This window comes from Guillardia theta, assembly GCF_000315625.1.
Source record: "Guillardia theta CCMP2712 unplaced genomic scaffold GUITHscaffold_20, whole genome shotgun sequence".
Classification (NCBI taxonomy): Eukaryota; class Cryptophyceae; order Pyrenomonadales; family Geminigeraceae; genus Guillardia; species Guillardia theta.
Genome location: NW_005434654.1, coordinates 47174 through 62111, shown reverse-complemented (window position 1 = coordinate 62111; position 14938 = coordinate 47174). Strand labels below are relative to the sequence as shown.

The 14938-nt window shown below is 53.1% G+C and overlaps 4 protein-coding genes across 4 annotated transcripts in view; 2 read left to right on the top strand and 2 right to left on the bottom strand.

The window, feature by feature from the left end:
* Positions 1-3211, bottom strand: part of GUITHDRAFT_136379 (hypothetical protein) — a gene marked incomplete at both ends in the record, with an annotated part of 4138 nt that extends 927 nt beyond the window's left edge. The window contains 17 exons of the mRNA XM_005835603.1: positions 75-116; positions 169-245; positions 358-420; positions 469-531; positions 579-741; positions 793-851; positions 900-950; positions 998-1116; positions 1164-1233; positions 1285-1379; positions 1429-1478; positions 1530-1706; positions 1757-1825; positions 1877-2731; positions 2781-2979; positions 3030-3140; positions 3193-3211. Of these exons, the coding sequence (XP_005835660.1) occupies positions 75-116; positions 169-245; positions 358-420; positions 469-531; positions 579-741; positions 793-851; positions 900-950; positions 998-1116; positions 1164-1233; positions 1285-1379; positions 1429-1478; positions 1530-1706; positions 1757-1825; positions 1877-2731; positions 2781-2979; positions 3030-3140; positions 3193-3211 (2282 nt within the window). The remainder of the gene's footprint in view (positions 1-74; positions 117-168; positions 246-357; positions 421-468; positions 532-578; positions 742-792; positions 852-899; positions 951-997; positions 1117-1163; positions 1234-1284; positions 1380-1428; positions 1479-1529; positions 1707-1756; positions 1826-1876; positions 2732-2780; positions 2980-3029; positions 3141-3192) is intronic.
* Positions 3212-3792: 581 nt separating this feature from the next.
* On the top strand, positions 3793-8315 carry GUITHDRAFT_136378 (hypothetical protein; the record flags this gene model as incomplete). The annotated part of the gene is made up of 12 exons (XM_005835602.1): positions 3793-4083; positions 4143-4228; positions 4316-4480; positions 4541-4656; positions 4715-4943; positions 5084-5545; positions 5694-5755; positions 5836-5865; positions 6071-6438; positions 6488-6552; positions 6604-8124; positions 8264-8315. 12 exons carry the CDS (start codon positions 3793-3795, stop codon positions 8313-8315), a joined length of 3447 nt encoding a protein of 1148 aa, XP_005835659.1.
* A 247-nt stretch (positions 8316-8562) lies between these two features.
* On the bottom strand, positions 8563-9684 carry GUITHDRAFT_105312 (hypothetical protein; the record flags this gene model as incomplete). The annotated part of the gene is made up of 3 exons (XM_005835601.1): positions 8563-9163; positions 9217-9290; positions 9427-9684. The coding sequence occupies 3 exons, from the start codon at positions 9682-9684 to the stop codon at positions 8563-8565; spliced, it is 933 nt and encodes a 310-aa protein (XP_005835658.1).
* Positions 9685-11693: 2009 nt separating this feature from the next.
* Positions 11694-14715, top strand: GUITHDRAFT_136376 (hypothetical protein; the record flags this gene model as incomplete). Its single annotated transcript, XM_005835600.1, has 18 exons — positions 11694-11764; positions 11827-11876; positions 12127-12185; positions 12230-12291; positions 12350-12416; positions 12467-12547; positions 12612-12662; positions 12717-12779; positions 12899-12957; positions 13129-13197; positions 13242-13272; positions 13317-13372; positions 13572-13593; positions 14130-14192; positions 14249-14302; positions 14473-14535; positions 14577-14630; positions 14680-14715. 18 exons carry the CDS (start codon positions 11694-11696, stop codon positions 14713-14715), a joined length of 1011 nt encoding a protein of 336 aa, XP_005835657.1.
* Positions 14716-14938: the final 223 nt, after the last annotated feature.

Below are 14938 nucleotides of genomic sequence, written 5' to 3'. Positions count from 1 at the left end.
GAGTAGGTGAGGGAAGAGTGAGAGTGGAGAGGGAGAGGAGGGAGTGAGGGAGGGGAAGGGAGTGCAAGCATCACCTGAGGAGGCTGATGAGAGTGAGGATGCGGATGCATCGAATGCTGCGAGCAAGAGGAGTGAGGAGAGTTCGACCTCGAGTCGTCAGTCAGTCACCTGAGGGACTCCGTATCCTCGATGCGCCACTGCCTGCGAGCTCGGAACAGGTTGTGGATGTTGATGAAGCATGCCGCCTTGTCCAGCCTTCGTCATAGTCAGAATCTTCCAGCGTCCTCCTGCTCCTGCTCCTCCTCAACTACCCTCCCCCTTCCCTTTCACTGGAAAGCCAGAACCGACTCTCCTCACCTGCACATTTCCCATCCCCATCATGTGTCCACGTCCAACGGAGTAGGAGGTTGGGCCTCCGGTCTGCGACTGCCATCACCCGACCCTGCGAGTCTCAAGCAGCAGGCAAACCTTTCGCATCGCCTGCATGGGAGCCGACTGCGCTGGAGCTGGAGACTGTGCTGGAACTGTCTGCTGGGACAGCTTCATGAGCTCTGGAGTGCGAGGGGGAACGATCTCACCGGTCGATGCTGTGCTCCTGCTGAGCCTCCAGGGGGAGGAGCTGAGGAGCTCGTAGGCTGAACAGTCTTGACAGTGCTCGGTTGCTGGCTGCTGGCTGGCTGCGAGAGCGACTGCCTGACAAGCGAGGAAGGGTCGACTTTGACGTCCCCGTCCTTGTGCGAGCTGAGCAGAGAGTTCAGACGCCGTCTCCATCACGAAGGGGTAAAGCGGAACCTCGATGACGCGCTGTTGCCGGTGCCGTTGGCTTGAGCTGCTCCTCTCTTGGCTAGAATCTTGACAGCTCGTTTTAACCTTGAGCAGTGAGCACAACAGAAACTGACCTGGTGAGAATCGAACGTGCAAGTCCAACCCTCTCGCTGCATGATCATGACCTGCACCATCACTGTCATGGTCGTCCTATCTCAAGCCTTTTCCTCACTTGTTGAGATCCATACAGCTGCGCCAATCGACCATTCCCGATTATGAGAGGGTGTACGACAGCTTGAGATCCTTCTACGGCCTTGCCATCCGGTCCAATATCATCGATCCTCATCATCACTGCAAGTGATTCAGGCATCGCACACATCATCGCTTCAAGTGATAACCATGGTAAGAAGATGCAGCACGTAGTTGGATCCAGATGGTAGCGAGTTGTCGATTCTTCTTGAAGCGCATCTGAAGATACATTATGAGCGCTTCCAGAAACTGCCTCTGCTTTTCCCGCACCTGTCGCTCAGGCGGCAATCCTCCTCGGGGCTGAGAGGGAATGATGAGTCTGTTTGCTGCCGCGCTGTCTTGAGAGTTGTCGGCTGACGAATCATCTGTGCAAGACACGTCACACAGTTTCCATGTCCCACACGCCTCCATCACCTCCGTTCGAATCAACTTCGTTGGACGACGATGCCAAAGAAGCTTTGATCCTGAAGTGATGATTGTCAGTCTAAGACACTGCGACAAGGCTCCTCGACCACCTTGATAGGATCGCCTTCTCCCTATGCGCTTCGTTATCTTCCTGAGCTGCTCGCGGTTTCAAATGCCGCAGGATCTTCGCCATTCCATGTAACGTTTCCTGGACAACACCCCCGACGATCTTGTCGTCTGGCTCGTCAAGAGGCTCTTTCATCGCTTGAGATGCAAACAAACTATCCCTTCACAACTCACAGTCAGTCGACACCTCCAACGAGCAACACCTTCATACCGCGAGGCAGGAGCAAGAAGAAACTTCTCCCTGTCTCGGACTATTCGACGGTGAGCATACTTTTCTAACCTGGAGCAACATGCTTCAGGTTCCGCACGGTTAAAATCACAAAGAGTTGACCTCTCCATCGACTGAGTGTCTCGATTGAAGAGATGTGCAGAAGCATGGGCTCGTTTGAGCACAGCAGCGTCGAACTCCTGTCGGAACTCGGATCGTACCGGTCTTGGCGGCCTCTGGTGCCAAACTTGGAGCCTGCTGGATTTTCTATTCATGTAATTTGCTACCACTTGAACTGATGGGCTGGGGTCCAAGCAGAGAGTTGGTTTCGTTGTGACTAGCAAGAGCTTCTCCAGGATTAGGATGTCTTCCATCGACAGGTTCGCATGAATCTGCCAGATCTGGTTCAAGTCTTGTTGGAGTGAGCTTGCATCGGGTCGCAGAATCATTCGATGAGTGCTCGGACGGAGGTCATACTGACGAGGCTGGCGATAATCTCTCACCTCCACCACGATACAACCCTGTTCATACTTGAAGTCCACGTTGCCTTGCAGATCCTTCAAAAGGTCCAGTGGAAGCATACCTCGATCCAAACTTTGCAGAAACTTCTTGGAAGAGGGATCATACGCTCGAGGAGCCGCCAGCATCTCATTGTCAGTCGGGCTATGGAGGGAGAAACCCCCCGGGTACAAGTTCAAGACAAAGGAGACGTGGCCATTCACTTCGTCGATAGCGTGCAGGGTCTCAGTGTCATAGCTGGTGAGGTGATTGCTGAACGGAGAGCGGCCGTTGTAATGATCCACGATAGATCTCTCAATCTCTTCCTTCTTGCTTCTCATCTCATCCTCGGAGTGTTTGTTCATCGAGATGTTGAGCAGCTTCTCATCCAGCGACATTGAGGGCTCGTTCACGTTAGCACCTGATTTCTCTCTCATGCTCATTTTCTTCTTCCTCATTGTGATGATATGCCGCAACCACCTGCGGAGCACGAGCTTGAGCGAACAACAGTGTCACAACAACACCTCACTTGTCAAGCTGCAGCGATCTCGTCTCTGAGAAGCTGTCTTCGGGCTCTTTCCTCTTGCTCGCCTCGTTCGCTTCAGAGCACCCTCTATGTTGATTGCTGCCTCCATCCCCAGCTTGCGATGTCTCGTAGCTCCTGATGTTTCTGTTTAGCAGGTTTGCCGAGGAATGCTGCGACGAGCTGGGGTTGGCTCGAACCCAAGCTGGAAACAGCGTGAGGGACAGTGGGGAGGAGAAGAGCAACGATTCTCACGCGAGGAGGAGCTCAGGTACGACCACGAGCTGTTGTGGACTCGTTCTCGACGACATGAGCGCTTGAGGCCTTTCGAGATCTTGAAAGGTGCGATGGAGAGCATGCTTGCACCTGCTCCGCGCATGTTAGCTCGCCCAGCAGCGCACGGGAGCATCCGTCAGACCTGCAGGAGAGGCAGACATCCTGTCCTCCGAGGAGCAGAACTCTTGCCCTCCACTACAGGCTCCTCTCCTCTGTCAGCTCCAGCTGCTGTACGACGTGCTCCTTCATCCACCAACTGGTAGGACACACAGCAGTGCCTGCTCGGCAATATCCCACTTCAAGGGTTCAGCGTTCTCCTTGTTCTCCACCTCCTGCTACTCATGGACACTGTTCATCCCTTCCCTGTCATCCTGCCAGCCTGTCCCGTTCTCGCCTCATCCTCCTCCTCCTCCTCCTCGCAGCCAGGAGCTGGCCCGCCATCGCTCCTGCCCGTCCTAATCCTCTGCCACCACTTCCCTCCTACCATCCGAGTTCCAGTACCACCCCCCTCTTTCCTTCTAAAAACTACCATGATAAGTATAAGTCATATATATCGATACTAATTTTGTAGGTACTTTATGAATTTGTTGTTTTGAGTGAAAATTATAGGTCACCCTCCCACCCCCTTATCAGCTAGCTTTCACGAGGCCCCTTGACCCCTCATCCCTCCTCATACCCAAATCGGTCATCCCAGTGACCCCATCCCCACTACTACCCATTCGAACAGCGACCAATCGGGATCATGGCTACAGTGCCGCTATCGGCATGGGCGCTTCAGGGGCTGGTGGGAGGAGGAGGGAAGGGAGGGACGAGGAGAGGAGGCGGAGAAGGGAAGGGGGGGATGAGCATGACAGCTGCGAGTAGAGGGCGCGGTCGCCCTGATCATTCCAACATGAACTCCAAAGCTCCATGGTGGGCAGAGGAAGTGGCGCTGGAAAGTTTGACGTACCGAGAGGAAGAGAAGGAGAGGTGGGCAAGGCAGGAGGTTGCTCGTCTTGCGGAAGATCAGGAGCAGAAGAGAAGAATGCATGAGGTAACGTGGCTTGTACTCTCTCGATCGAACAATAGCTCTTACTTGATGCCCTGTGGTAGATATCGTTCCTTCAAATGAGGGAGCGCAAGGAACGTCTTGCAGCGCACTCCCTTGCGATAGAGATGGAAGAGCAAGAACGCCAAAGGTGAAGAAGTACAAATCTCTTGCCTGGAGATGGAGATGGAGATGGAGAGGAAGATGGAGATGGAGATGGAGATGACGCTGTTGCCAGGCGTATACAGCAGAGGGAGAATGCAGCGAGAGAGTCTCTTATGGAGCAAGAGAAAGATCACCTAGCGTCGGTTCAGTCGTACCTGGATGAGAGGGAGCGACAAATCAACGAGAACTCAGACAACAAGAAGATTCTGGTGAATCGAGCGTTGGAGCGAGAGAAGAGGTTGCTAACAAGACGTTTCGGGAAGGGGTGTTAACATTTGTGTTGCTTGTTTGCATGCAGGCGGAGAATGGCAACAGATCTTGTCTCAAAGACGAAGCATCCAGACGACACAGCTATTCCAACGATCTCTAGCTCGAGCTTACTAGCTATGATTCTCAACAAGAATTATCTGCAAGGTTTCCCACTGACTGCACAGTCTCCCCCTTGTCAAGCTTTGACTTTGGTTGGTCGCAGACGGACTCAAGGAGATAGAGTTCAAGATTCCAAAGTCTCGATCGGATGAGAATGTTTCATACCAGAGAGTTGTCCAGGAGCAGACGAAGACAGTTCCCTTCACCTCTCCTGAACGGGGTGGGAGGAAGGCTTTCCAGAGTTCAACGGAAGATACTGCTGTTCCAGCTCCTCCTGTCAACTCCCCAATGAACTCCCAAGGGAGGCCAGTGACACCCAAGACTGAATTCAGGTGTTGTTGTATCCTGTAATTCGTGTCATCGTTGACTTTCCTTTGTCTTCTTTTCTTCCTCTCCCTGTCATGTCCTCTTTCCTTTCTCCAACCTCGCTTCTTCATCCTTGGTTTGACTTTCCTTGTTTTGGAACGGACAGCCGAAGGCTGCGAGCCAAGTTGTCTTTGCAGGAAAGCTGGGAGATGAAGATCTCCGAGATGCAACTTGACCTGGCCAGTGAAGTAGCAGAGGATGTTTGGTTCTTGATCAGAGTCAGTGCCTCAAACAGCTTCGCAAGGACAACGAGAAGAATGAGAGCGAGCAGACGAATGGTGTGGGGGGATGCGATCGAAGTCTCAGTCGCGGACAGCAGCAACTTTCTCACTCTGTTTGTCTATCAGTACGGAGAGGAGGGAGGAGACGTGGATGACTTTGTCGCTCTCGCCTCTGCAACTGTCGAGGTCAAGGACGTTGTTGGGGGCAGCGTGACACGGCAGATTCGTCTCACCGAGGACGGTCTGGTTGCTAACTCCGTCAATCATCTCAAGGATGCAACCTTGAAGGTCAAGTTGGAGGATACAGGCGCACTCGGCGACTCAGGGACCTCACAGCTGGGAATGAGGTGAGGGTGCTTGCTCTTGCACTTGTGCTTTCATACCGATCCTCTCGCTCGACCCTTGTTGCTTGTCTGTTTGTTGTCTGCTTCACTTTGTTGGATTTTCCTCCATTGCAATGCACCGCGAGTAGATTGTGACTCGATTGAGTTGTAGCGGCTCTTGCGACGAGAGCTCCGTAAACTTTCCGGCTGCCTTCGACCTCGAACACTTCACAGGTGAATTTCACTTCTCACCTTACTTGTAGTGACGGAACTGTGTTGCTGTCCTGTTCAAACTGACTTGATTGATTCTCCAGCTAAAATAGTGGACCTTGATCAAATGCAAGGTCTTGCTCTAACCACCTACCTTCTCTCACACTCCTTTGCTCCTCTTTTCTCGCGTGTTCTCCTCCTCCTCCTCCTCCTCCTCCTCCTCCTCCTCCTCCTCCTCCTTCTCCTCTTCATCCTTATCCTCTTTCTCTTCCTCCCTCCCTCTCCTCCTGCTCCTCCTATTCCCCTTATGTGCCCTTACAACGGCTGATCTTAACACAGGCTGGTCCGTGAGCAGAGTTGATGGAAACGATGCGGAGGAGAGGTGGCTTGCCTTGGACCTTGCGCAACAGCATTCATCTCCTGCTGAATCCAAAGAGTCCAGCAGCCAGGGCAACGATGCTCTATCGCTGTCGCCTCCTGCTGGAGGAGAAAGTCCACAGGAACAGGAGCAGGACAAAGACGTTCTGATGCCGGAGACCTGCACAGCTCAGATGGTTGAGCCTTTCGGGAAACGCCCAGGGCCGTTACAAGTTGATGACGCTCCAAAGGAAGTGGAGGATTTTCCGACCTCTCATGCTGCCGACGAGGCTGAAAGGAGTGTCGTCGATAAAAAAGGTCCTCCATCCGTCAAGCATGCTGTTGCTCGGGTACGCTGTGGATGTTTGAACGTGCTGATGCTGATGTTGTCGTTTGCAGAAACAAACTCCCAGGAAACTTAACGTTCTCATCTCATACGCCGAAAATCTCCCATCAATGGACAAGTGCGAGACGATTTGACGTGAAGAGAGCTTGTGGCTGACATGGCTGGGCAGGTTGGGCAAGTGTGATCCCTACGTGACGATAACGATGGGGAAGGAAGTAAGGAAGACAAAGACTGTCAAGGACTGTCATGATCCCATCTTTCGTGAATCGTTCGAGTTCTGGTTGTACGAGGCCCAAGAGCAGCTTGTGCTGACTGTGATGGACTGGAACTCGTTGTTCAAGGATGAGGTGATCGGGACGGGGAGTGTGAGTCTGAGCAACGAGGAGATGAGAAGGAGGCAGATTGTGGTTCCCCTGCTGAGACCGGACGGCAGCAGATTGACACGAGAAGGAGGAGGAGGAGAGAATGAAGAAACCATGGCGAGCATCGTCATCGACCTCTCCACCCGGCCCGCCGACGACTCGTTCGCCTCCCCCAGCATCAGCAAGCAAGCTGCCGCCGCCGCCAGTCCCGTTGAAGTCGAGAATGTCTTTTCCCCAGTGGAGCTGCAGGAGCAAGAAAGCAGAGTGTCCCCAAAGGCCCTCCTCTCGTCCTCCCTTGCCGCCGCGTCCTCTCTTCAGCATCCTTCAGCACCGCTGTTTCCCGTCCCCAAACTGCAACTTTATGGAGCAAAAGGTTCTCAAGTCCCAGAAGAACCTGCGCAGCAAAAAGCAAAGACGTTCCCTCCTCCTCCTCAGACCAATTCTCCTACTGCCCCTCATCTTTCCACGACGATTGGGAAGCAGGAAACTGTCACAGCAGTGAACGAGCAGGACGAGGAGCGAGCAAGGTTTGATTCTTCAGACAAGAACAGCAGAGATGAAGCAGGTACTGTGCTGGGGATGGAAAAGCCGGAAGCAGAAAGAAAACATCTCTCAAATGCCAAGGGAGAGATCGCCCATGCTGACAGCAAGCTGGAAGGAAGAGCAGGGAGGAAGCAGCAGCAGCAGCAGCAGCAGCAGCAGATGGAAGAAGGGACGATGAGAGACATGAAGGGAAGAAGATCCTACAAGAGCGGGATGACAGCAGCGCTGATAAAGCAGTTTGACGCCTCCCGCTTCTCCAACGACGACCACAGGAAAGATAACGAGGAGGAGGAGAATGCGGAGGAGGAGGTGGAGGCAGCGGCAGGCAAAGTACCTCCGGAGCCTCTTCGTTCTTCCGCCGCAAAGACTGCCTACCCTCCTGCCCGCGCTGAAGGGAGGAAGAATACTGCACTAAAGGCGAACCCTTGGTTTGTCTCGAAGCTCGTCCGGCAAGCGCTGGAGGAGGAGTATGAGCAGGTAGCAAGAGGCGGTACATCAAGCAGCGAGGACGACGACGAGGACGAGGAGGAGGACGACGATGACGACGAACATGTTTTATCCGCTACGAAACCTGTCGGCAGAATCCCTTCCTCCTCGTCATCAGAAGTGGAGGAGGGGAGTAGGAGGACGCGAATTCTTGCCGGTGTCTCCCAGCCCAACGATTCAGATGCTCCAGCGCTTAGGCTGTCAGCAAGAGGAGCACGACCGCAAGGTGCACATGATGGCAAGAAACCCAAGAGCATGAAGATCACTGAGGATGAGGAGATCGCGACTACTGCAAGCAGGTGGGAAAAGAAGGAAGACCGAAAGGAAGGAGGGAGCGAGCGAGGGAGCGAGCGAGCGAGGGAGAGAGGGAGCGAGGAGGAGAGGGAGCGAGGAGGAGAGGAAAACTTGTCAACATCTGACTGACATGGTCCTGTATAGGATGATCGCAAACATTCGAGCTCGACTAGGGCAGAAGGATGGGAAACTATGAGGGGGAAGGACAAGAATGATGTAGCTGTTGTCTTGTTGTTTATGTGTGCGTGTGTGCCTTCATGTCTATCTTAGCCATGTTACGTTTTCTATCTTTGCCATGATCGTAGAAAATATTTTCAACCGGCAGATCAAACCAGAAGTTTATTGTACAATTCACCAAAGGGAGGAGAGAGGGGAACAAAGGAAACAATCAAAAACAATACACTACAGAGGTTAACAGGAGGTGTGTACAGAGAACACAGGCTCTAGTACACGTCTACACTCGTCACAAACGCTGCAGCAGCGCCAGCAAACGAGTGGAATCCGAATTTCTCCTTCTTCCCATGAGGACGAGTGTCCTTCCCATGGAGGTGGAGGTGGAAGTCCTGCGGCAAGGGCGGAACCTTCCAGCCCATCGGCTCTGCCTTGACAGGAGGAGGAGCGAGATGGTCGGGGGAGGGAGCGATCACCTTGGATGCGAGGCCGAGGATGATGACTGCTGGTTTGACAAGAAACCGCACGAACTCCCCGACAAGCATGCGAACGTCCTCGGGGGTTTGAGAGGCCATGGGCTGCTGCCGCTGCTGCTGGGGGCGAGCAGGGAGCTTGTTGAGGGGCTTGGCATCGAAAGAGGGCATCTTAGCGGCCAGCGACTTCTCAAGGATGTCCGTTCCTCTCTCGCAGCTGGAAAGAAACGCGCCCTCCGCAAACTTCTCCAGCTGGGACTTGATGGCTCCTCCGAACGCGTCGGTCACAGTGACGGTGATTGACTGCTCCATGAGGGTCCAGTTGGGGTTGGAGGGATCAGCTCGGAGGGAGAAGGTGCGATGAGCCTTGCAGATGCTCTCGAGCACTCGGTTCACAGTCCTGAGAGAGGCCGTCAGGGATGTGCGGCAAGACGAGAAACGGAGGCTACTGACCATGAGGAGGAGCTGCGCTGCTTGTGGTTGATGGTTTGCTCCTCGTCGAATACAAAGAACTCATCTCGGACGATCTGATCTCCATCGTCAGCAAACTCGCACAAAGTCGTCAACACAAACTCACAGTCTTCTTGATCAAGAAGGGAGAGGATTCTTGGTGTAGATCGTCTTCTTCAGGACGACGTCGGCTCCTTTCCTCAACGTCTTCACTTCCTCCCTGATGAAGTTTGGGTCTTCCGGCCCATTCTCCCAGGCCTCGTTGACGATCTCGAACGGGTACTTGATCACCCGCCTGAATTCTGCTGCCTTGATAGTTGAGGTTTTAGAAACCTCCGCTTCCGCCTGTTTCGTGTTGCTGATGGTAGTCGGCAAGAATCCCCCTGAGAGGGCAAGAGAAGACAACAAGCACCATCCTATCAACTGAGCCTGCGTGCTCGATGAATGGGAGTGCTTGGTAGACCAGTTCATCGGTTGCTAGTAGACGAAGGGTCGGTGTTACGAAAGTTCGATTGGAATATCAAGCTCGCAGAACTGAATCAAGATACTTTTGAATATGAATCTCCTAGTGTGCTCGCTCGAAAGGTAACTGAATTTCGATGATAGATGCGAGTATCTGCAGAGTAGAGAGTCTATTGCAGGCACGAGAAACTTCGTTGCTCTTCAGAGTCGCTGAAGGATGGGTGTCGACGATTGATTGAGGGGCGAGATTGGGTGGAGGGGAGAAGGGGAGAGAGATAGCACGAGTTCGAAGTGGTCAGGTCTTAAAGGAGGGCCGAGAGGAGCGCGGGTCAAGGAAGGGGGGGTGGGGGGGGCTGGTGTGTTGTAGGAGCGGCCAGGGGAAAAGAACTTTTAGGGGAGACAGGATGGGGGGCGGATGGGGTAGGGGTGAAATGCAGATGCTAGAGGGGGTAGTCAGTTCTGGGTGGGGTGTACCGAGGGGGTGGGTACATCGCAGATTGAGAGATGGTAGGGGGTGCCACCTGGAAAAAGGGGGGTGGAGCTTGTGTGTATTACATCCAAGGGGTGGATGAAAGTGGAGGGTGGGTAGATGGCATGAGTTCGAGGGTACAGGTTGCAAATGAAGTTGAATAAGGTGAAATGACCGGGTCTTGTCTCATCAAAGAACGGGTATTTTTACAGATGTCATCAAAAGATATGGTGGGCTTTGATTTTGAGGGGTAGGTAAGCACGGGGTGTGGGTACGACTTTGTAAGGGGGGGGTGGTAAGGGAGAGGGTGGAGGGTAGAAAGGGGAAATGGGGGCGGGTTTCTAATTCGGATATTAAAAGGGTGTTTTAAGTACAAAAGTCGAAAAGGGTTTTTAAGTGAGATACGCACAAAAAGGGTAGGAGATTGGGAGAAAGGGAGGGTGGGGTGATATCACAGAAACAGTCATCCGATCTCTAAAAGAATATTCATAGTCACAAAAACTATACTTATCAAATTCATCTCCCGTGTCTGCAGGGGGATCTGTCAATAACTAATTTAGAATCTGTACTATACCCCAGAGAGTGAAGTATAAAAGCTATTATTTGAGAATCTCAGCCTCGTCGTTGTATTGAAACCCAACCTTTCCCTATATTACAACTGGAACCTGACCTTCTTATAACCCATCTTACCCAGAGTTGTACTGGAAAAAACGCATGGTCAGCCTTGAACCCACTCGTTTTACTTCAAAATAACCGGTCCTGTCTGCAAAAACTTTTACCCATAATAACGGTTTTACATTTAAAACCTCTTAACAACTCAGTTTTACACAGCCTCACACCACCCCCTCCACCATAACCCCCTCTTCTCAATTGAAATACCCCCACCTTTCATACCTTACCAAAACCACCCTCGCGAAACGGTTTTCCCGTACTGATTTTTAACTTAACTTTGAGTGCCTCACCTCTTTGTGACTACCCCTACCTACTCAAATAGCTTGAAGTACCCCCTGTTGTAACAGTCCCAATGTCGGACAACCCAGGATGGGTCAATAACCCCCACCCCTTCTTCTAGCCTTCGAATGACCCCACTGCAGGAAGGTCTTTAACTTATCTTTGAGTAAACGAAGGCATCAGACGGACATCAGGCCCGGATTTCGGCCTCTCTCAGTCTCCGGGCCCCGGGCTCCGGGCCGCTGCCGGGCCTCTCCGGGCCAGTTTACACTCAACGAGCCGCTACCCCTCTGGGTACCCCCATTTTTGAGCTAGAAAGGTGGGGTGGTCTAGTCACGATTCACTTTCATGGCAGTCAGCAGCACAGGAGCAGGAGCAGGAGCGGGAGAAAGCCAGGGGAAGCATCAGATGAGTAGCAGGAGAGTGGGAAGAAGCAGGGCAAGGAATAGCAACTACAGAGAGCCGTACATCCTGCTCAGATGTTTCGGATCCTTCCTTTTCTGCTCAGTTGGGTTTGGAATCCGCTTCCCTTTCCCTCACGCATCCGTGATGCATTGTGAAGCTGACTCTTGTTCTTCAAGAAGCAGTCCAACAGAGGATGGAGCATGTGGAAGGATCTTTGGAAACGGCGCTGTCTAGAGACAAGACGGCATCGCCCCCGTCACCGAGGTTGGTCCGAGATGGGGGAGAAGAGCACGTGAAGCAGATGGCTGCTCACGGTCTTGCTGCAGTGAAGCTGAGAAAGATGAGGAGATGGTAGAGGACTCGTTCGACGAGGACGGTATGTCTGGTGTCGGCGTTGTGAAGTTCCTGCTGATATTCTTGTTGGAAGATTACATGGAGAAGCTGCGAAAGGCGAAACGACTGGCTCGATCCGAGATCAAACTCTCTCAGTGGAATCAGGTGGTGTCAGATGTTGAGAGCGATGAGAAGGAGTGATGTGATGTTGTACAGTACAACTTCGCGTCCCTCGATCTTGACCAAGGTTCCTGCAATGTGTAGAGGCTTGTTGGGAGGTGACATCATTGCAGTTCTTGGTCCAGTGGAAGACAACATTGAGAGAGTCTCTTGCCATGAGCTGAGCACGCAGGTGAAGAACGTGACGATAGGAGGAGGCTCAGTTGGAGGTGGCAGGATTTCATCGAGAGGTTTGAGATCCCGTGCAAACCTTGCGTCATTACGGGTCTTCTAGATAGGTTTGCCTTCGAATTGCACTCGTACGATGATGCGATATGAACGATTGCTCTCTTACAGATGGCCTGCGAAGCACAAGTGGAGCTTTCAGTACTTTGCAGAGAAGTATGGAGCAGCGAGATTCAAGGTTCTTGTCCCCTGTGTAGCCCTTTTCACATGTGACAAGTGTATGTTCAGTGCGGGGAGGACGACGACGGGTACAAGGTCAAACTGAGATTAGACTACTTCGTTCATTACCTGAAGAATGGTGCAAAATTGGTGAGAAATGAATGCTATCCCTCTCACTCCGCCTACTCTTTCACTGAGTCGCTATCCCTTCCAGGACGACTCTCCTCTCTATGTGTTCGACGCTGATTTCGGTGATGACGGGAAGGTTGGGAGGGAGGGAGGGACTAGGATGTCTTGGTGACTCGTTGCTTCCTCTTAGATCACCAAACCGATGCTTGACGACTTCACCATCCCAATATACTTCCGTGAAGATCTGTACCAGGTACGCATCCTTCATCTCCCTCTCTTCGTCCGTGTCGTATGCTCGTTTTCCTCTGGCTCCTCCTCCATCATTCCTGCACGAGTCACTTGTGTATTCGTCTTGATCGTGATTGTTCAAAGTACGCTGGGGAAGAGAAAAGACCTCCGTACCGATGGGTTTTGCTCGGACCAAAAAGAAGGTGCGAGGAGGAAGAGAAGGAGGGTGAGGGACCACGACAGGGACAGGGACAGAGAGGAGCAGGAGCAGGAGCAGGAGCAGGAGCAGGAGCAGGAGCAGGAGCAGGAGCAGGAGCAGGAGCAGGAGCAGGAGGAAGGGAAGAGGAAGGAGAATGAGCTGACATGAAGTACAGTGGGAGCTCCATGCACATCGATCCTCTAGCGACGAGTGCTTGGAATGCGGTCTTGTCGGGGAGGAAGAGGTAGGGGAGGGAGGAGGAAGACAGGAGGTGACAACGATGGGTAGGTGGGTTCTGTTCCCTCCTGGTACAGCCAAGGTCTGAGCAAGCGGAGGTGGTGCAGGACGACTGACATGCTGCAGTCGCTGGTGAAGCCTGAGAGATGGATGGCGAAGAAGGACAGAGAAGCGATCGACTGGTGAGCACGAGGAAGAGAGAGAGAAATACGAGGAGGAGGAGGAAGAGGAGGAGGAGGTGGAGGTTACCATAGTCTCGCTGTTGGGTTTCCTCATACCTTTCCTCCTATTTGCTCTATGTCCCGACCTATTCTCTCACATCAATCCCTACCTACATCTTCTCTGCTTCCTGCTGTCTCTAAGCTCTGTGCGACATCGCAGGTTTCTCTACCACTACAAGCAGGTCAAGGCCTCGGTCCCCGAGCATCAGAAGCCGATTGAGCTTATCACAGGAACTACCTCCCTCCTCCTCCCCTCGCTGCTGCTGCGCCTTCTCTCAGCCTCCTCCTCCCCTGCCTCTCCTCTGCCTTGTCCCCTCCTTCTGCTCTTGTTTGCTTTCCCTGCCTTCCTCATACTGCTCTCCGCCCTTCCCGTGGCTTCATGTTCCCCTGCCCTCAATTTCTCTCATCCTCTTCCTGCAGGACCTGGCGACACAATCTTCGTCCCTGGGGGCTGGTGGCATACTGTTCTCAACCTCGACGACACCATCGCAGTTACACAGGCAACACTCCTCTTGTCCTCCCCGTCCTTCTCCTCTCGGTTCCTTCTCTTCACTAAGATGAAGCTCTCTTGCCCTCTGCTGCCCTCTCCTCTCATCCTCCCCTCCCCTCTCCATCTCCTTTCCTTCCACTCCATCGTTCCCCTCGCCGTCCTCCTTCTCTCTCATTGTCATTCCCCTCCTCCCTCCCCCCTCTCCCCTCCTCTCAAGATTTTCCTCAGAACTTTGTGAGCACAACGTCCTTCCCTGCTGTCTGGCTGGACTCGACGACTTCAAGGACGAAGGTGGTGGCGGAGGAGGAGGAGGAGGAGGTCAAGCTGAGCAGCTGAAATATTTTCAGCTGTCCCGTCGGTGGCTGCGGGAGCTGCGAACGGTCCGGCCTGACCTCTATGAGGTGAACAGGAGGAGAAGCTGGAAAGAGGGGAGAGTGGAGGAGGCAGTGGGGACAGGGGTGAGGAGGAGGGAGGAGAAATGGACCTGGAAGACCGGGAGGGAGGAAGGAGGGGGGGGGAGAATGAGTGAGAGGAAGGGGGGAGTGAGAGTTGAAATGTTGCTTGCTGTCAGATCGCACAGAAGTTAGCAGGAGAGGGGGATGGGAGACTAACGGCGGAGCAACATCTCGAGATGGTGAGGACATTCCAAGTTGTGCTGTGCTCACATCGTCGAAGATTCTTGCAGAGAGGAAAGCGAAGAAGGAGGAGAAGAGGAAGAGGAAGAAGCAGGTGAGTGGTCATACCATCCCTGCTCCTCTGACTGCTGATGGTTCCCCAGAGGAAGGAGGAAAAGAAGAACAAGGATAGAACATGATTTACATTTTAATAGACATTCAAGAATTCTCTTTAAACACTACCACATCCTCCTCCTCCTCCTCCTCCTCCTCCTCCTCCTCCTCCTCCTCCTCCTCCTCCTCCTCCTCCTCCATCATCACTTCACTTTTCATGCCGCATCCGTCATCAACGCTTCCCTTCACCTCTGTCCTCTCCCGCTGGCATCCCCCACATGCATCATTGCCAACCTCCTCTCTGCCGCT